Source organism: Schistocerca cancellata, chromosome 12 (genome assembly GCF_023864275.1).
Source record: "Schistocerca cancellata isolate TAMUIC-IGC-003103 chromosome 12, iqSchCanc2.1, whole genome shotgun sequence".
Classification (NCBI taxonomy): Eukaryota; Metazoa; Arthropoda; class Insecta; order Orthoptera; family Acrididae; genus Schistocerca; species Schistocerca cancellata.
In genome coordinates, this window is record NC_064637.1 from 168,971,846 (window position 1) to 168,994,174 (window position 22,329).

At 47.0% G+C, this 22,329-nt stretch overlaps 2 protein-coding genes across 10 annotated transcripts in view; both read right to left on the minus strand.

Annotated features, from left to right (window-relative positions):
• The window catches only part of LOC126109880 (protein roadkill), a 695,429-nt gene that overhangs the window by 477,803 nt on the left and 195,297 nt on the right, over positions 1-22,329 (minus strand). The gene's annotated exons all lie outside the window — the stretch shown is intronic.
• The window catches only part of LOC126109878 (programmed cell death 6-interacting protein), a 157,669-nt gene that overhangs the window by 49,770 nt on the left and 85,570 nt on the right, over positions 1-22,329 (minus strand). For all 9 annotated transcript variants that reach the window (XM_049914956.1, XM_049914955.1, XM_049914952.1 and 6 more), the window contains exons 12-13: positions 16,289-16,501; positions 11,080-11,235 (exon numbers count right to left, since the gene is read on the minus strand). In XM_049914956.1, the coding sequence (XP_049770913.1) occupies positions 11,080-11,235; positions 16,289-16,501 (369 nt within the window). The remainder of the gene's footprint in view (positions 1-11,079; positions 11,236-16,288; positions 16,502-22,329) is intronic.

The window sequence follows — 22,329 nt, forward strand, 5'->3', positions numbered from 1 at the left end:
TGCCGCCGCTCATACCTCACCTGTCTTTCAACATCATCTTTGCCTCTGTATTTCCGTCCCGACTGACATCTCTGCCCAAACTCTTTGCCTTTACAAATGTCTGCTTGTGTCTGTGTATGTGTGGATGGATATGTGTGTGTGTGCGAGTGTAAACCTGTCCTTTTTTCCCCCTAAGGTAAGTCTTTCCGCTCCCGGGATTGGAATGACTCCTTACCCTCTCCCTTAAAACCCAATCCTTTTGTCTTTCCTTCTCCTTCCCTCTTTCCTGACGAGGCAACCATTGGTTGCGAAAGCTAGAGTTTTGTGTGTTTGTTTGTGTTTATTTGTGTGTCTGTCGACCTGCCAGCGCTTTTGTTGGGTAAGTCTCATCATCTTTCTTTTTAAATATATTTTTCCCACGTGGAATGTTTCCCTCTATTATATTCATATCATTAATTTGAATCCAACAATCACGTTTGTTATTGTTATTGTTATTGTCACTGTTACATTTCGTAGTCTTTTCTGTCATCTTATTTCCTCCTTCTGTTTTTGCCAGCAGTTTTACTTTCTATTCACCTTCTCCTTTTTACCGTAATCCAGTATACAATTGTATCCCGCCGATATATACTCAATAGTACGTAACAATACGTAACCCACTTCCAAACCATAACCAAAAAATTTTTTTCCGCTTTCAACACTACCGCTGCTATAAAATCCACCGTTTCCAGTTCACAAACAGTTCCTTTCAGCTATTAAACAACCTTTTCGGCTAGTTTTAATATCTTTTGCTTTATTTCCATTTCCGTTTTTCTCACATCATCGATCATTTTTAGCCGCTTCCCACAGGTTTTAACGTCATTATTTCTTCACCAGACAATTGTTAGCTTCATTTTCATAATCTGCCACCACCAAACCACCCTTTTAATACATCCTCACGTAGTTTTTTCGAAATTTTCCCGTATTTCTCCACCCTTTAACGTGTTTTGGCGGCAACACAACCACCTAACCTTTGTGCACATCATTATCTACCTACACAAGTTCACCACAGGATCAACATAGCCCAGCTCTATCCAACCCTTTTTCGCCTTTTTTCACACCAGATCTCCATTTGCTTTCGAGTTTTACCTTTATCTCTCCCCATATATTTTTATATTTATTTTCATTTTCATTTCAGCCTCGTTCCACTTTCCACCTTCCAGTACCATGTCACCCTCACAACACCTCCACAACGACCCCATTAAGTTTTATTTACATTCCCTCCGCAAACATGCCTTCGCCCTAGCCAGATTACACTCCCATATTTTATTTTCTCAGGCTTGTCTGACATTTGGCATCACCCCCAAAGGCCTCACACTTAAAGTTCCCATCTCTGGCTGCAACCCTTCTTTCCATCAGTCCCTATACCAGTTCCAAACCGAACAATCCATTGCCCTCACCCACCTAATCCTTCACCTACACATCCACTCAGCCAATCAACACACCCATCAACTCCTGTCCCTAATAAAAGTCCTCAATCTTTCCTCTCCCACATCCACACCAGTTGTTCAGAGCATCCTCCTACAGGCCAACCGCAAATTAGAACAGCATGCCACCCTCCACCTTAAAAAACTATCCAATCTCCTGGTTTCCCACCTCCGGAAAGGCAACTCACTCACCCTTCACAACCTTTCCAGCAAACCTCAACCTCCTCTCATTGCACACAAACCCAGTCTCTCCCATCTACTCAATCTCCCACTTCCAGCTCCACTCCCTCCAAAACCTCAAAACTCCAATCAACACAATCTGGAACCACAACACCCCAATTCAGTAGTTAACCTCTCCTCCAAACCTCTCTCCCAATCCGAAACCTCTGTCCTATCCAAAGGCCTCACCTTCAGCCCCACTCCCAGATTTAACCAAACAGCCCTTGTCAAAGATTTACTGTCCTACAGCCGTACTCTCTGCTGGAAATATCACTTTGCCACGAAGAAAAATGATCCTAATCCTACTCCCAATGATCCAACTCCCCAAGATACTATCCAAATTGAACCATGCCTGGAACAGTTCCGTCCTCCGTCACAGCGGGACCCACCTCCTCTTCCTCAAAATCACCCTCTCCTAACCTTCCAGGAATTTCTGACTTCCAGCCTTGCCTCTCAATCCTTCTTAAAAAACCTTAATCCTACTCCCAACATCACCACTGCTGAAGCCCAGGCTATCCGTGATCTGAAGGCTGACCAATCCATCGTCATTCTTCCGGCAGACAAGGGTTCCACGACTGTGGTACTTGATCGTCGGGAGTATGTGGCTGAGGGACTACGTCAGCTTTCAGACAACACTACTTACAAAGTTTGCCATGGTAATCCCATTCCTGATGTCCAGGCGGAGCTTCAAGGAATCCTCAGAACCTTAGGCCCCCTACAAAACCTTTCACCTGACTCCATCAACCTCCTGACCCCACCAACACCCCGCACCCCCACCTTCTACCTTCTTCCCAAAATTCACAAACCCAATCATCCCGGCCGTCCCATTGTAGCTGGTTACCAAGCCCCCACAGAACGCATCTCTGCCTACGTAGATCAACACCTTCAACCCATTACATGCAGTCTCCCATCCTTCATCAAAGACACCAACCACTTTCTCGAACGCCTGGAATCCCTACCCAGTCTGTTACCCCCGGAAACCATCCTTGTAACCATTGATGCCACTTCCTTATACACAAATATTCCGCATGTCCAGGGCCTCGCTGCGATGGAGCACTTCCTTTCACGCCGATCACCTGCCGCCCTACCTAAAACCTCTTTCCTCATTACCTTAGCCAGCTTCATCCTGACCCACAACTTCTTCACTTTTGAAGGCCAGACATACCAACAATTAAAGGGAACAGCCATGGGTACCAGGATGGCCCCCTCGTACGCCAACCTATTCATGGGTCGCTTAGAGGAAGCTTTCTTGGTTACCCAGGCCTGCCAACCCAAAGTTTGGTACAGATTTATTGATGACATTTTCATGATCTGGACTCACAGTGAAGAAGAACTCCAGAATTTCCTCTCCAACCTCAACTCCTTTGGTTCCATCAGATTCACCTGGTCCCACTCGAAATCCCATGCCACTTTCCTTGACGTTGACCTCCACCTGTCCAATGGCCAGCTTCACACGTCCGTCCACATCAAACCCACCAACAAGCAACAGTACCTCCATTATGACAGCTGCCACCCATTCCACATCAAACGGTCCCTTCCCTACAGCCTAGGTCTTCGTGGCAAACGAATCTGCTCCAGTCCGGAATCCTTGAACCATTACACCAACAACCTGAAAACAGCTTTTGCATCCCGTAACTACCCTCCCGACCTGGTACAGAAGCAAATAACCAGAGCCACTTCCTCATCTCCTCAAACCCGGAACCTTCCACAGAAGAACCCCAAAAGTGCCCCACTTGTGACAGGATACTTTCCGGGACTGGATCAGATTCTGAATGTGGCTCTCCAGCAGGGATACGACTTCCTCAAATCCTGCCCTGAAATGAGATCCATCCTTCATGAAATCCTCCCCACTCCACCAAGAGTGTCTTTCCGCCGTCCACCTAACCTTCGTAACCTCTTAGTTCATCCCTATGAAATCCCCAAACCACCTTCCCTACCCTCTGGCTCCTACCCCTGTAACCGCCCCCGGTGTAAAACCTGTCCCATGCACCCTCCCACCACCACCTATTCCAGTCCTGTAACCCGGAAGGTGTACACGATCAAAGGCAGAGCCACGTGTGAAAGCACCCACGTGATTTACCAACTGACCTGCCTACACTGTGAAGCGTTCTATGTGGGAATGACCAGCAACAAACTGTCCATTCGCATGAATGGACACAGGCAGACAGTGTTTGTTGGTAATGAGGATCACCCTGTGGCTAAACATGCCTTGGTGCACGGCCAGCACATCTCGGCACAGTGTTACACCGTCCGGGTTATCTGGATACTTCCCACTAACACCAACCTGTCAGAACTCCGGAGATGGGAACTTGCCCTTCAGCATATCCTCTCTTCTCGCTATCCGCCAGGCCTCAATCTCCGCTAATTTCGATCTGCCGCCGCTCATACCTCACCTGTCTTTCAACATCATCTTTGCCTCTGTATTTCCGTCCCGACTGACATCTCTGCCCAAACTCTTTGCCTTTACAAATGTCTGCTTGTGTCTGTGTATGTGTGGATGGATATGTGTGTGTGTGCGAGTGTAAACCTGTCCTTTTTTCCCCCTAAGGTAAGTCTTTCCGCTCCCGGGATTGGAATGACTCCTTACCCTCTCCCTTAAAACCCAATCCTTTTGTCTTTCCTTCTCCTTCCCTCTTTCCTGACGAGGCAACCATTGGTTGCGAAAGCTAGAGTTTTGTGTGTTTGTTTGTGTTTATTTGTGTGTCTGTCGACCTGCCAGCGCTTTTGTTGGGTAAGTCTCATCATCTTTCTTTTTAAATATATTTTTCCCACGTGGAATGTTTCCCTCTATTATATATATATATATATATATATATATATATATAAAAGAGAGAGAGAGAGAGAGAGAGAGAGAGAGAGAGAGAGAGAGAGAGAAAAATAATGCAGATCTATCAGCCTCCCATTTGTACTACACGAAATATTTACTAAAACTACTACTACCCGTGTGAAGAAAGAATTACAGTTTACCGGCTGGCTTTAGAAGGGAACGTGACGACGAACCCCTCACGAGCTGTGAACAAAATTACACAGAGGAAAAATTACCGCTGTGTCTAGGATAAATAGATTTTACAAGAGAAAACGTCCATTCAGATTATCTCAGTGCACTGAAGAACACGTACCCGTGCTACAATTTCCACGAGATCTCACCGTGACAGAGAAATTCGGAACAAAGAGGCATCGGGCAGGGAGATTCCGTGATGTCAAAGCTGTTCCCAGTGTTCCATACGGCAGTTTCCAGGTCTCTAACTGAGTAAACAGTCTCTATGTAAGACATCCAAAACACCTTCCCTCTGGTGGTGACACTGGACAGTTTGCATCCAGTGAAGATAAACTTCGACAGTGACTTACGTACTCAGCAGGTCACTGCGCAGTATACAGCAGGGGGGTAATCTGTACCAATATTACAGATTTTCTGTCATTTCGTTCATGTATAGAGAGATGGAAGAGGACTGTGTACACCATACGTCCTAACCTCCCTTACTTTAGTTAATGCAGATAGGGAGGAAAAACAAACCCACAATGTTCAAGTGCAGAATTAGTGCGCCGCTCAAAACAGTCGCACCATTTAAGTGTCTGGGAGTAACGTCGCAAAGCGTTACGAAATGGAACGAGCGTGAGAGAATAGTGGTAGGGAAGGCAACGGTCCCGTCCAGTTTATCGGGAGGTTCACCAGTAAAGGAGAATGCACGCAGGATGCCGGTGCCACCTGTTCTCGAGTACTGCTCGAGCGTGTGGGATCAACACCAGGTCGGATTAAGGGAGGACGTCAAGGCAATTCAGTGGTGGGCTGCTCGATATGTTACCAAGTCTTTCAAACAATATGTAAGTGTTACGGAGATGCTTTAGAAACTCAAATGCTAATCCCAGGAGGGAAGGCAATGTTCTTTTCGGTGAACACTATCGAGAAAATTTAGAGAACTGGCATCTGAAGCCAACTGCCGAACGATTCTACTGCTGCCAACTTACACCGAGCTTAAGGACCACGGAGATACGATATGAGAAATTGGGGCTCGTACAGAGGCATACAGTCATCTTCCCCTCGCTCTATTTGTGAGTGTAACAGGAAAGCAAATGACTATTAATTTACACCATTCCCTTAAATGGCACAACATGCATATACAATATTAACAGATTTATTTATTCCTATTCAAGGATTCATCTATGGCAGTGAAGGAGTTGTCAAGGAGATACGATTTCAATTTATTTTTGAAGCTATTACTGCTGTATGTCAGACATTTTATTTCATCAGGTAATTTGTCAAAATTTTTTATAGCAGCATATTTTACCCCTTTTTGTGGCAAAGATAGGTTGAGTAAAGGATAGTGTAAGTCTTTCTTTTTTCTGGTATTATAATCACGAATGTCACTAGAATGAGATTTTCACTCTGCAGCAGAGTGTGCGCCTATACGAAACTTCCTGGCAGATTAAAACTGTGTGCCAGACCGAGACTCGAACTCGGGACCTTTGCCTTTCGCGGGCCAGTGCTCTACCGACTGAGCTACCCGAGCACGACTCACGCCCCGTCCTCACAGCCTCACTTCTGCCAGTACCTCGTCTCCTACCTTCCAAACTTCACAGAAGCTCTCCTGCGAACCACGAGAGCTTCTGTGAAGTTGCCCTGACACGGAGCCAGCAAGCCACGCGACTCCAGGGCCCAACCCAACAGCCGACATACCGTACGCTCCGGCAGCTTACAAAGAACATCGGTGAGGCCGACGGGCCAATAGCTATCCACACCGAGGGGGTTTTTACCGGGTTCGAGCACCGGAATGACAGTGCTCTCCCGCCATTGCGACGGAAAGATGCTACCGTACCAGATCCGGTCGAAGACGACAAGAAGATGTCACTCGTAGTCAGACGATAGGTGTTTAATCGTCTGGCTGTGGATGCCATCGGGCCCAGGAGCTGTGTCGGGGCAACGTGCGAGGACACTGAGGAGCTCCCACTCTGTAAACGGGGCGTTACAGGATCTACTGCAGCGTGCAGCGAACGCGAGGACGTTCCCTTCCAGCCGCCGTTCGAGTGTGCGAAAGGCTAGGGGATAATTCTTCGATGCAGAGACTCGAGCAAAGTGCTCGGCAATTGCGTTTGCTTCGGTACATAGCTCGCCATTTCCGTTAACACCGGGGACAGCTGTCGGGGCTCGGTACCCGAAAAGACGTTCGATCTTTGCCCAGAATGGAAAGGTGACGTGTGGCACCCAATGGTGGAGACGTATCTCTCCCAACACTCCTCCTCCCGTCGTTTGATAAGGTGGCGACCACTGGCACAGAGCCGTTTCAAGGCTACGAGGTACTCCAGGGAAGGGTGCCACTTATGCCGCTGTAGAGCTCGCCGACACTCCTCGATCGCTTCGGCGACCGCCGAGGGACTGCCTTACGCCTCGAGCACCCTAAAGAGCGAGGGATCGTGTTTTCTGCTGCAGAAACAATTGTGTTAGTCACCCGCTCAACCGTCACATCGATGTTGCCGTGTGGGGGCGATTCGGCGGTGACAGCAGAGGCGAAAGTTCCCCAGTCCGCCTCGTTCAGAGCCCGTCTGGGCAGGTGTCTGTGCACCTGACGCCAGGACAGTGACGGGAAGATGGGGAAGTGGTCACTACCGCACAGGTTGTCGTGTGCTCTCCAGTGGATAGATGGGAGAAGTCCTGGGCTGCATACTGATAAATCGTATTTAAGAGCAGAGGTCGAATTGCGACAGTAAAGTTTCGACATCTCTGCCTCGGCCAGTAAGCACGGTACCACCCCGCAAGGGGTTATGGGCATTAAAATCTCCCAGAAGTAGGAAAGGGTTAGGGAGTTGATCAATCACTGCAGCTAATACATTTAGGGGTACTGCACCATCTGGAGGAAGATACACATTGCAGACAGTTATTTCCTACGTCGTAGTCATTCTGACAGCCACAGCTTCAAGAGGGGTCTGAAGGGGCACACGTTTACTAGAGACGGGGTTTAGGATATAAATGCAAACTCCACCTGACACTCTATTATAGTCGCTACGGTTCCTGTAATATCCCTTATAGCCGCGGTGGACAGGAGTCCGCATTGCCGGGAACCAGGTTTCCTGGAGGGCAATGCAGAAAGCAGGTGTAAAGCTTACAGTTGCCGTAGCTCAGCCAGGCGGTGGAAAAAACCACCGCAATTCCACTGGAGGACGACATCGTGACACTGGGAAGGCACGGAACATTCGACGAGGCAGTTTACACCTCACAGTCACCCGCTGCCACCGATTTATTGCCCGAGCAGTCTATATCCACTGTGTCCCAGGGTCTGGCGAGATCTAGATCCTCGGCGGACACCAAAATCTCCACCCCGTCCTCAGCCGCAGAGCTCGTAGGTAGTAGTGGCGTGGGTGCCACTGCAATTTCTTTCGTCTCGGGGGTTTTCTTTTCAGATTTCTCTCGCCGCTCCTCGGGTTTCCCCGGCTGTGAGGACTTCACCGGCTCAGTGTCCGGGACCGAGGACGATCGTGAAACCGTGCGACCAGCTGCTTTCGGGCTCTCGGTGTCATCCTTCCCACTAGCAAAAACCCGGGAAGGGAGTGACCCGAGGGAGCCCTTCCTAGCAAGAGAAGCCGAAGAAGACTTACGCTTCTCCGGCTCAGAAGTGGGGACGGATGTCCCCTATGTTTGGAGGGGGGTTGCTCCCGAAGTAGTCAGTGCAGGAGCAACAGGGAGGGAAATGCCCCCCACCGTCAAGGGGGCAGGTGTAGTCTTCCGGCTCTCAGAGGTGACCTGGGTCGGCGGAGCTGACGGTGCCAGAACTGTCGCAGCGGTAGCGTAAGACGATGCCGTACGCGCGGGATGTAGGCGCTCAAATTTTCTCTTAGCCTCAATGTAGGTCAGTCTGTCTGGGGTCTCGTACTGCATGATTTTCCTTTCTTTCTGGAGAATCCTGCTGTCAGATGAGCGAGGCGAACGGTGCTCTCCGCAGTTGACACAGGTGGGAGGCGGGGTATCGGGACGTGACGGGCGTCCGCAATCTCGGCACGTGACGCCGGATGTACGGCGGGAAGACGTATGGCCGAACTTGCGGCACTTAAAGCACCGCATCGGGTGAGGGATATAGGGCTTTACGTCACACCGGTAGACCGTCACCTCGACCTTCTCGGGCAACGTATCACCCTCAAAGGACGAGATGAAGGCACCGGTGGCAACCCGATTAACCTTCGGACACGCCGGACGAAATGCACACCTCGCCCCTCTAAATTGGCGCGCAGCTCGTCGTCGGACTGCAAAAGAAGGTCTCTGTGAAATATGATACCCTGGACCATATTTAAGCTCTTATGGGGCGCGATGGTTACAGAAACATCCACCAGCTTGTCACAAGCGATTATCAATACTACATTATCTAGCTGAAGTTCACATGCACAAAATTTGCTTACTTCTACAGTTTTGTATTTATACCCTCGTTTTATGAAAATGGGAACGCCTCCTCTATTCGTCCTAGATCCACAAGTGTACGATGCTAAATTATACCCATTTATACTGACACTGTCCATCCCCACAGTTCCGTGGTCATCAGACAGACCGAATATATCTACCTCATTTTCGTTTTTGAGATCATCTAAACACACTAGCTCATCTACTTTATTTTTTATTCCCTCGATGTTTTGATGAAGTAAGTACTGCCCTTAGCTTTGCCCCTATTTACTGTACACGAAGTTTCTTTTATTCTATTTATTGTCATCTGTCTGGACGTCGGCTTTAACCTACTAGGTCTACAACTTTGCTTCTGCCATTTTTTCTCGAAGTTTGGGGCTTTATTGTTTCGTAGTATTGCCCATCGCCGGCCACTACTTTCTCCCATTTTTCGGATAGTATACAAATCCCGTGGCGGAAGAACTGGGCGTCTTTTGTGGGATCCGTGCATCGATTCAATTTTCCACTCGGGCATACGACGGAAGTGCCAGTCAGCCAGACTGTAGGTCACTGATCGAAAAAGGTGGTAGTCGGGGAGAGCAACATACGGAGAACACGGCAAAAGAGATAGGAATTCTCATTTCGACGTTTCCGTGTTTATTTTGACGGGTTTTGCGACATGGGGTCGAGCACTGACCTGCTGCGAAATTACCTTTGTGTGTCTATCGCTGTATTGTGGCCGTTTGTGTTTCAGTTCTGGGCTCGACCACATCAATTGCTTTCGATAATGGTGTCGTGACTGTCTTCGTCTGTTTCAGTAGCTACGAAAACTGATTTGTCTTTCCCTGCCATTCCAGTCTTCGACATCAAAATCGTTGGTCTTATCCAGCATTTTAAGAGCCACAGCTGCAGATTTCTTCATGTTAAAGCAGAAAATTAAAACTTCCTGCAAATGGCGAGAAACGGGTACTAAGTTGATGCGCTTAATCGGAATAACCTTATGATGCAATCACAAATCGACTAATATTTTTACGGCATCATGTTTATAGATGCCTAAGCTTATTGTATTACACCTATGACTGACCACCTGAACCACACTTGCCACTACTGCCAAATAGGAAAACTCCTTTATTACTTTAAGTGTCTCATTCCCTAATCTAATTCCTCACCATCACCCAAGGTAACTCGACTACATACCATTATCCTCGTTTTGATTTTGTTGGTGTTCATCTTATATCCTCCTTTCAAGACACCGTCCATTCCGTTCAACTGCTCTTACAGGTCCTTTGCTGTCTCTGACAGAATTACAATGTCATCGGCGAACCTCAAAGTTTTTATTTCTTCTCCACGGATTTTAGTACCTACTCCAAATTTTTCTTTTGTTTCCTTTACTGCTTGCTCAAGATACAGATAAAATAACATAGGGGATAAGCTACAACCCTGTCTCACTCCCTTCCTAACAACAGCATCGTAACAAGAGAAAATTCCGACGCACTCTTACGAGCCAGAAACTGAACGATAACACGAGGCAAACGGAAACTGACGAAAGTTATTCTTTCATTTGCGACAAACTTCTGAGAAGAAACTGTTCGTTCACCACATCACACCGGATTGCGATTGCCAGTGAAGAGGACGGAAGGACCATTATTGCTGCAACAACTGACGTGTCCCACCGTTCTTCGTCATGAAAGTGCCAGCTGTCTCACAGCACCCCAAACAATTGATTACCTGACAGACAAAATTACCATATTAACATCCAGTTCCCCATATACACCTGCTTTATTGCCGAAACACTTCTCTTTGTTCTCTCACGTCAAATGAAAAACTCCCGAACAACAATTTTCACCACAGGAAGAAGCTGTTTATATCGTCCCAAACTCATATTTTTGAGACTCTGACAACAGAGGGGAGGAAAACTTTTCAGAATCTGTTGAACAAATGCACACGCAGATGTTTAAGCTTATAATGGCAAATGGCCTGAAAACAAGAAATTAATTGTCCCCCCACCCTCTTAAAAAAAAAAGTTTTCTTCACAGCAGAGAGGACAAGGAGGAGCACCTGCGTGAGGTCGTTGTAGAACTTGGTGCCCTCGCGCAGGTTGCCCTGCAGCTCGAAGAACGCGTCGTGGGCCGCCGCCAGCTGCTTCAGCACCTCCTCGCGGCGAGCCGCGGCGCCCCCGCCCGCCTTCTCCTTGCAGAACTCTTCGTTAGCTTCCTGTAAAACCGACAGTCGATGAAACGGACGGTGACTGAGACCGACACTAATTTTAGGAGTGATAAAAGAAAATTAATAAGCTAGGAGAAATAACAGAAAGAGGGTGAAGAAGATATTAGGAAAAACAGTGACAGTAGAAACAGTCAATTCAGAAGAAATGGAAGTATACAATTGTTCTGACAAAACTAGAGACTTACGGCCTACGGGCACAGCCGAATAACGAGTTCTCGAAAGAAATTCTGAACGGCAGTTTGAGAAATTAAAAGACAAACACAGGAAAGAGCACAGGCACCTGTAAGAAACTGGCACAATAAAATTAACGCTTTCTCTGCTACAGACGTGCTCTGTGAGGCGGACGCCATCGAGGCTGTACCCCTCACCACGTGCCGGTGTCCGTGCCGAGAGAAAGCGTTTCGGACGGTACGAAATGTATGTCGTCTGTGTTTTTGAAAACTATTAGACGGACAAATTTGACTTTTGCATATCTTACGATCCGATACCCTCACCCGGCACAGAATTCGAGAATATTTTTTCGTTAGCCAACGTACTTACTGCACGGCGTCATTAAATAAAACATTAAAGAGTATGCGGGGGTACAAACACATTGCGTGAACTTTGCTTACGGTTAATTTAAGCTCACACATTGCAGTGAATGAAATATAGACAAAATATCAAAATTTAATTAAAAATTGGGACCAGAACGATATCTCATTAGGTTCTCGAGTTACTGGGTTTTTATATCCGAAGGACAGTTGCACACTACGTGCACGTTCATGTCCTGGCACACCGCAAATCTGTCATAACGACCGTCTTATCTCTTGAACAATTCGACTGACTGAAACGATGTTTTCTGCAAACGGTAGCACAAAATGAGGTATGTACGTCGCATGATAAACACTATAAATTTCTTTATTCGCCAAGATACGGAAGTAACTCGTCCACAGCAGTGACAGGTCGGCAGCTCGGGATACGCACAGACGTCCGTAGTACTGTAGGAAACCTGAGCGGTAAGCGTATACGCGTCCGAAACACCTGGCGAACGTCGTAGCGCAACGGGTATACGGGCCTACGGCAGCGAAAGGGTTAAGGGACGAGACAGTTTGCGAGAGAAGACAGTGCCACAATTACGAGGAAGAAAGTGATGGCAGAACAGAGGAAAGAAAAGTGAACAGATTAAAGGTTGCCTGAGTAAGCACACAGCTAACTTTGTGGCTTAAACGTGGTCTTAGTTGGCCCGTAATTAAAGATAAGGATGGTGACATTATACAGAAGCCAATTCTTTTTGAGGAAGACAGTGTCCTCTCCACAATAAATATACAGCAAAGCCTAAAACTGTAGATATGCAGTGCTTAATTGCAACTTAATTGTCTACAAATGACATAAAATCATTATTCGAGTCTGTGATCATTACCACTAGTCAATATAATTGATCATACTGATTTATATTTTTTAAATTTAATTGTTTAAGATAGAGCAATGCATTTTTAATGACTACCTGCTATGTAACAACCCCGAAAAAAGTTTATAAACGTTTGTCAATTGTAAAGACTCTCGGGTGACACACAACCTACTGACGCAATACGTGAAGGAATGATTCCAAGTGGAACTGTGATATGAGCAAGAAGCTAAATACATGAAAGTGTCCAAGCCCGACCACCAAGTTCAAGTAACTGACAGTGAAACAACCTTCGTATTTTTATTATTATGCCTGCACTTATTTTCAGCACTATTAATAAATGGCATGCGCAATTTTTCAAAGCTTTGCTTTTACATGAGAAACATACACAGGAACAGAACAACAACAAACCTGAAAAAAGCAATGACAGACTACCTAAATGAAACAAGTGACTTCTATGAATCAGATGAAGTAGTAGTTAAAATATATAATAAAAACATGGGCCACTGATACTATCACACATTTACCGAAACATTTTTGAGGAAGAAATTTAAAAGAGCTGTTGTTTTCTGAAAATTGTGGAATCCAATCCCACAATCAACACTTCATGACTTAGTTTTGTAGAAGATATCTGGCTTATGTCAGCATATATCACCAAGCTATGAAAGATATCAAAGCCACAGTATATCAGTCCTTCAGTATTGAACTAACTTAACCTGGCATTAACAAAAAATATTTTTCCCTCTTTCATATTTTGAGAGGCACTGAGTGGGGCGCCAACAAAAGAAAAGGGTGGAAGGGGGTAGAATGGGAGAGAGGGGGGGGGAGGAGGAGGAAGAGGAGGAGGAGTAATAGGAGGAGTAAGAGGAGGAGTAATAGGAGGAGGGGGGGGACGGGCGAGGGGGGGGAGGACGGGCGAGGGGGGGGGAGGACGGGCGAGGAGGGGGGGGAGAGGACGGGCGAGGGGAGGGGAGAGGACGGGCGAGGGGGGGAGAGGACGGGCGAGGGGGGGAGGGGACGGGCGAGGGGGGGGAGGGGACGGGCGAGGGGGGGGAGGGGACGGGCGAGGGGGGGGAGGGGACGGGCGAGGGGGGGGAGGGGACGGGCGAGGGGGGGGAGGGGACGGGCGAGGGGGGGGAGGGGACGGGCGAGGGGGGGGAGGGGACGGGCGAGGGGGGGGAGGGGACGGGCGAGGGGGGGGAGGGGACGGGCGAGGGGGGGAGAGGACGGGCGAGGGGGGGAGAGGACGGGCGAGGGGGGGAGAGGACGGGCGAGGGGGGGAGAGGACGGGCGAGGGGGGGTGAGGACGGGCGAGGGGGGGAGAGGACGGGCGAGGGGGGGAGAGGACGGGCGAGGGGGGGAGAGGACGGGCGAGGGGGGGAGAGGACGGGCGAGGGGGGGAGAGGACGGGCGAGGGGGGGAGAGGACGGGCGAGGGGGGGATAGGACGGGCGAGGGGGGGATAGGACGGGCGAGGGGGGGATAGGACGGGCGAGGGGGGGATAGGACGGGCGAGGGGGATAGGACGGGCGAGGGGGATAGGACGGGCGAGGGGGATAGGACGGGCGAGGGGGATAGGACGGGCGAGGGGGATAGGACGGGCGAGGGGGATAGGACGGGCGAGGGGGATAGGACGGGCGAGGGGGATAGGACGGGCGAGGGGGATAGGACGGGCGAGGGGGATAGGACGGGCGAGGGGGATAGGACGGGCGAGGGGGATAGGAGGGGCGAGGGGGATAGGAGGGGCGAGGGGGATAGGAGGGGCGAGGGGGATAGGAGGGGCGAGGGGGATAGGAGGGGCGAGGCGGATAGGAGGGGCGAGGGGGATAGGAGGGGCGAGGGGGATAGAAGGGGCGAGGGGGATAGGAGGGGCGAGGGGGATAGGAGGGGCGAGGGGGATAGGAGGGGCGAGGGGGATAGGAGGGGCGAGGGGGATAGGAGGGGCGAGGGGGATAGGAGGGGCGAGGGGGATAGGAGGGGCGAGGGGGATAGGAGGGGCGAGGGGGATAGGAGGGGCGAGGGGGATAGGAGGGGCGAGGGGGATAGGAGGGGCGAGGGGGATAGGAGGGGCGAGGGGGATAGGAGGGGCGAGGGGGATAGGAGTGGCGAGGGGGATAGGAGGGGCGAGGGGGATAGGAGGGGCGAGGGGGAGAGGAGGGGGATGGCCAGGGACAGGCGTTTATCTTAAAACACACTGAATTACGTGTCTCTTAAATATTCTAACCTCGTCCTACATCGAGTGCATCTACAGAGTTACGAACATCAATGTAGAACACTGCAGCATGGAACTATACGTCGAGGTAGCACGATTCTGTTAAGTGCTACTAATATTCTGAAACTTATCAAAGTATATCAGCTTTTGAGACTATTTGAAAGAAACGAGAACATTATTGTCACGTGCATGTAACTCAGCACTACAGAACAACTTGCATCACTGAAAGTTATGTATATATATGAGTTATTAACTGTAAGTGTAGTGCGATTGTACTTATAGAAACCTCATCAACCGATACAATAAAAAAAGCAAGATAGGTGAAAGCAAGGTGGGATATATCAAACTGAGCAAAATTTCCCAGACGACCACCAGTCGAATACGCACTGTCTCAGAGTTACCCCCACAAAATGACTGCCACTCAGTGACGTGTATCTGGAAGGGAGTGCATTTAAACTAATTTTTTCCAGATAATACCTGTTACGGCAAGGAACATACAGATAGTTATTAAACCACTTGAACAGTCCTGCTGTACAGTCAAAGCTAGGCAAACTTTAAATTCCTTTTCACAGCTAGTTACATTAGATGAAAATTTTCTGTTATACTCCGAGGAACACACTATTTTTTGGAACTAATAGTTCGTTCCTTGGGCACTAGTGAGGGTTACATCAGGAAAGATTAAAAAGGAGGAGCAGGTCAGGTCAGTTGGATCACAGGATGACAGAGGACGAGAGTCGACAGGGGAGGGAGGGAGGGAGGGAGGGAGGGAGGGAGGGGCTGTCAGAGAGTGTTAATTTGATAAGCAGTGGCCCAGCTCCAGTACACACATAAAAGAGCAGAGTGAAAAGTAAACACAGATTAGGGCAAAGAGATACGAAATGTGCAATTAACAACTAGTACACAGGGAAAACAGCGAGAACAAACAAAGTATATTTATAATGATAAAACAGACGGGGACGTGTTAACGGAGATTAAGTTCAAAAGCATTGACCGCCGGTGGAAACCTCGACATAGGCGTAACGGTCTGAAAATATAATACAATTCCACGAGAAGGTTACTGAGGTTAGGACAAGGACAAAAAGTGACGGTGGGTGGTACAGTGAGGATATTGCGGAGAACAACTCATTTCATTTTGGGGATAGATTTGAAAAAGTTGTAGCTTTGACGGAAGAAAGTACTTAAGTATTAAGGCATTTGGTGCCTGCGTTGCAACTGATGAAAGGGGGCGGGGAAATGGGGGGGGGGGTTGCTGCTGCTGCTGCTGCTGCTGCTGCTGCCACCAAGTTTATCAGGTACGTTAAAGGTATTACATTAATTTTTGAAGGTAACACAGACACAATTAAATTGGAGAAAACTTCACTGCCAGACTCACCCGGACACATCCCTCACACAGACGCAGCAGCGCACAGCCCATCCTGACCTCACTATCAGGGCTCCGGACCCTACCTGCAGCTCGGCGACCAGCTTCTCCTGGCGGGCGAGGCTGTCCCGCACCTGCGCCTGCAGCGGCCCGAACACGCGGCCCAGGCTCTCCACGGAGACGGCGGGCTCGTCGATGCCGCCCTGTGCCAGAGCGGCCAGGAACTGCTGCCGCATGTCCACAGTCGCCGAGCGCAGCTCCTGCTCCACCACGTCGCGCTCCGCCTTGATCGTCTCCACCTGCGCACACGGCACACCCTGACACTCGTCTCGGCGGACGCGCCGGCTCGGCCGAGCGGCCGTCTCCACTTACTCTGCGTAGCTCCTACGGTAAAATAGTGCTAATAATTCTCCTTTTTGCAATATAGTTTCCCGTGTACAATTACCTAGCAAATATCGAAATCACTTCGAACGTACCGTGTCCCAAAAATACCTTTTACACGAACAGTAATTTACGTTTCGTCTACACCTATGACGACTCAGTTTTGCCCACGAGACCGGCTCTACGTTTAAAATTTCGTAGTACCGTGAACTCCAAAATTTTCTACCTCGGTAATTGACTTTCGGGAACATCAAAATATATATCGATTTACAGCAATATCATTTACCGTAGACATATAATATAACCCCACTTTTACGTTCCTTCAATTAACGTTTTCCCGCTGTTTACGACATTTTTTATAGCTCCCTACCAATTTCCTGCATTTACAATGTAAATATGCAACATTTTGGGTCAACATACTTATTATTTTTTGCGCGTTTTACGCATTTCGAAAAAATGTTTATGGAGAAAAAAATTAAGCTAGCAAGATGTCGGTTGTCCAGTAGTGTTTACAAATACTACGTGGTGAAGTTTCTTGACACCGGGGCACTCTACTCGGCGGATTTGAACGGGTAAACGTGTAAAAGTTGGAAAAATTCGTGCCTCCGGCAACCTCTACTCGGCGTCTGTCTCTACTGCGCAAATGCAATTCCGTGATCGTAATGACACCTTTCTCGAACCGTATTTAGTGCATTTCAACATTTGACCACTTGTAGTGCTAGTTGGCCCTGTCATTCACTTTGTGTTGCTCAAATGTTTTTAGTTTAAATACAGCACTGGTTACATATGTTTTTCATGCCGAAGTGTATCGAGAAATTATTCTCGTTGTCACGTGTAGTATTTATGTATGCATTTTTTGTGATGTTATGCAAGCTGACAATGTGAGTGATAGTTTGCACGTATGTGGTTTTCCATGTAACGGAGGAGGCACAGTACCTGATAACCTCAGAAAGACGACTGCAGTGCGAGGGACATACAATAACACATATTTGGACGTTATTTTAACTTAAACATTTTTCTCTTTATATAAATATCTAATAATAAATATCACTTAAATTCTGTTTCAAGAAAGGATATAGTTACTACAGTGAGACCTCGCTTCTACACTTTTCGCGGGATTTCAAAAAAATTGTGTAAAACAGGGGAAAATGTAAAATGTGGGAAATAAGGTATTAAGCTGTAAAAGTTACGTATAGGACACCCCCCCCCCTGCACTTTATGTATGATATATGTACATAACTAGCATCAAATTACTTGTCAGTGACTTGTTTATTACCTAATTAAAACCGCTAATGTAACTAGAACTGATAACTGTCTGTGAAGTAGGAACGTTTATCTCAATTTCATATGTCATAATCTATGATTTCGAAAGCCTACAGCTGCCATTCATTATTTAAATAATTAATACTACACTAGTTACATACTTTTTCACGTTTAGCACTACACATTGAGAGAATTTTTTTCTCGTCGTCAAATGCAAATATGTACATAAGTAATTTCTTAGACTTTCCCGGCGATTTGATGACATCTTGTGGAAATCAGGTTTTCTGCCGGATATCAGCGTCTTCCAAACACGAGAAGGGAACACCAGGAGGCCACGACAGCAGTCGGAGGCGGGCAGAGCGGGCGCGGACAGAATAGGGAACACCTAGAGCGGCAGTATAGCGTGACTCGCGGGCGTGGGCCGACTAGGGAACGGCAAACGGAACACCGGGCGGGCATAAATATGCGACCGGTCCAGCAAACAGCCGGTCTCGGGGAACACTTGATGAAGACGTCAAGTAATGACATCGAAATATCGTGTTTGGAAGACACTGATATCCGGCAGAAAACCCGATTTCCACGAGATGTCGTGTACGTAAGTACAGGGCTATTACAAATGATTGAAGCGATTTCATAAATTCACTGTAGCTCCATTCACTGACATATGGTCACGACACACTACAGATACGTAGAAAAACTCATAAAGTTTTGTTCGGCTGAAGCCACACTTCAGGTTTCTGCCGTCAGAGCGCTCGAGAGTGCAGTGAGACAAAATGGCGACAGGAGCCGAGAAAGCGTATGTCGTGCTTTAAATGCACGCACATCAGTCAGTCATAACAGTGCAATGACACTTCAGGACAAAGTTCAACAAAGATCCACCGACTGCTAACTCCATTCGGCGATGGTATGCGCAGTTTAAAGCTTCTGGATGCCTCTGTAAGGGGAAATCAACGGGTCGGCCTGCAGTGAGCGAAGAAACGATTGACTGCGTGTGGGCAAGTTTCACGAGTAGCCCGCAGAAAATTGGCTCATGCCAGAACTGGAGACCGACAGCGCCGACTTCATCTTTCAACAGGATGGTGCTCCGCCGCACTTCCATCATGATGTTCGGCATTTCTTAAAGAGGAGATTGGAAAACCGATGGATCGGTCGTGGTGGAGATCACGATCAGCAATTCATGTCATGGCCTCCACGCTCTCCCGACTTAACTCCATGCGATTTCTTTCTGTGGGGTTATGTGAAAGATTCAGTGTTTAAACCTCCTCTACCAAGAAACATGCCAGAACTGCGAGCTCGCATCAACGTCTCTTTCGAACTCATTGATGGGGACATGCTGCGCCGAGTGTGGGAGGAACTTGATTATCAGCTTGATGTCTGCCGAATCACTAAAGGGGCACATATCGAACATTTGTGAATGCCTAAAAAAACTTTTTGAGTTTTTGTATGTGTGTGCAAAGCATTGTGAAAATATCTCAAATAATAAAGTTATTGTAGAGCTGTGAAAACGCTTCAATCATTTGTAATAACCCTGTATTTAGTGTGGTCTTTGAATACGTGTTACATTCGGAATATTTTCCTGCGACCTGTTAGAAATAGATTCGTTTCAGCAGTTGCACCAGATGACAGGCATCGCTGCGCTTGTGCAGATACGATGACGCAGGAAGCCCATATGTTCGTACGTGTAAAACATTAAAAGATCTTACATTATGTCATAAAAGAAACAAGACATTAGAGAATACTCCAAGAGCATGGGGATTTTGTGAACCATTCTAAAATGCATAATTCGGCTTAAAGTGCACATTCGTATGCTCAGATTCAGATGTAAATTTTCTTGGAGTACCAGTACCGTATTATCTCATGTTTGGTTCTTTATTATGGCATAATACCATAAGCACTAGAACATGAAAACGTGAACTTGAAATGCAGCGAACAGGTGAAACTAGCCAATAGTGTGGATTAAACACTTCGTTTCAAATAAATTGGCCTCAGCAGGAAAGATTAATAAAAGTGTACGTACAACTCGTTTTCCGCGCCACTCCCAGAATAGAACTTTAGCAGTTGCTAGCCGGGGATTGTTCAACTGGGCCTTAGTAGTGTAGCGGTCTGGCCAAAAATTTTCTGTCAAAATTTCATTTTCTTGGATACACGGAGAAGACAATACGTAATCTTTGTTGCCTATTATTCCTGTTAGTTGTTTATGTCCACTCTGGTAGTCTGAATCTATGAAATTCGCTAGTAATTATAACAACGCTGATCATTTGCGAACCCAGTCAACCACATACACAGCGATTGTCATTCACCCTTTCGGCTTTATTCGCTCAGCTCGTAAAGACCTCGTCCCCTTTTGTCTGCAGGAAAGTTTATTTCTAGATGCGACAGGGATTCCCCTGGCAGAGACATCGCGTCCACTATCCACGCATTCAAAAGTCAACTTACGATTCATTCTGTAATCAACTTAGAATTTGATCAAAAATGTTCAAAAACCAACAGGTATGCGTTCAAAATCATACGAGAGTAATTGATAGACCAATGTGCACTGGATGCTTGGAACTTTGTGAAACAAGGTCTTGTTCCTGAATAATATAAATTTGGCGCTGCTGACACAATACTGGGACGTATCCCGTCACTTTTGTCACTTCTGTGCGGATAATGTTATGTTGTCTTATGTTAGAAAGTAAAATTATCCTAGAATAAGCAGTGGAAAGTAAGCCTATTTTTGTTTTAACTCTAACTTTTTCAGTGTGTTAGTTTTTTAACAACTGTCAACTAATGTGCTTCTGACTACAAATAAAAGCCAACAAAAGTCAAAGATTACAGGACACAGACTTCATTATTTATTAAAACCTTTGTTACGGCAAACGAAATTCATTTAAAACGTGAAATTTTAACTGTAATTGGATTACGAACTTTAATGTATTTACAGATTGAAACATTAGAACATACACAGAGAAAAATATTACCGGACACACAACTGTGTGTTCACAAAATTAACACCTACTTCACTGTAAGAAATACTGAGAACCAAAATCCAAAGACATATGGTGGAAGGGGAGATACTATTTTGAATTAATAAGTTCACATAAATATGTATCCAATTACATGTCGGTGTAGGGATTCGGCATCTTGAATTTCTAATACATGGTTCTAGTGTGACCATCGTGAGTATACCAGTATTTTTTAGTGGTTGCCGAAGTTGAACCTTTTATACAGTTAGCTCCAAAGGGAGCAGCTAAGTCCAAAATTCACAAACGGCACTGGAGAGTCCAATCCGAAGCGACTGTCAGTTTGGGAGCGTGTGTGCCAAACCTGCCTGGCAGTGTTCCAGATACCACCAGACACATTTCTTCTGGGAGGGCACACAAACAAAATAGGTACGAGACAGAAGCCATTCTTCAGGAGTAAAAATGTAATGTGTGACAAGGAAACACAAAATTTAAACATTTCAGCATTAATGTTAAAAAAAGTACATATTACAGCAAAATGGTTCGTGTTCTTTACATCTGCAGGTGTAGCATTTTCACGTACGATGACAACAAAAATGCTTTTAAATCTACCTGTTCCCCACTCATCTGATAACACACCATGCTCCCTAAATCCCACCACGAACGCAGAGGAGGAAGGAGTCCGAGTTACACACTGGCTCACAGGAGCCGCCGCTGCCGGCTGCCGGTGACAAACTATACCGGTCCCGATCTCATTCACACTCTTAATTCTGGGACGACTTCCAGATCACGTTTCACCCCAAAACTTAACAGATCAGTTCACAGGCACAATAAACGCCACTTTTCACTCTATAAGTACATTTGGCAAAAGTGTATCCGAGATGTTTGGGCAAAAAATGAAACGAAATGATCGTACGGCACGGTCGGCCGGGAGGCCCCACGCAGGGAAGTTCGGCCACCGTATCGCAAGTTCTTTTTAGTTGACGCCACTTCAGTGACTTGCGTGTGTCGATGATGATGAAATGATGAAGAAGAACACACGACACCCAGTCGTCACGAGGCAGACCCCACCAGGAATCGAACCCGGGGCCCCGTGCGCGTGAAGCGAGAACACTGGAAGACGACGAGCTGCGGACACGTTTGGGCAAAATGTGCAAATACCTGCCACAATATGTCAGTCGACACGAGCTTAACGTAGTGTTTATGTGGGACGAGAGAACAAAGAATGTGGTTAAAACATGTGATGCCCACGAGTTGAAAATGTTTGCAAAACTTTAATATTTGTTAGGAAAATAGCATTAACTGAGATTACACAGAGAAAATAAAGGAATGCTGTTGAGTTCAGAGGAACATTGTATAAATCTGCACCCGTTCATAAGAAGGGTAAAAGCTAAAGACACCATTTGAAATGTTACAATAATAGTAATATCAATTCTGGAAAAGATGTCCAGCAATTACCTTCCAGTTGGCAAAATGAGTCCAAACACTGTCAAAAGCTCTTATGATGAGATGTAGGGCTCAGTTTTGCTTTACTTGTTCAT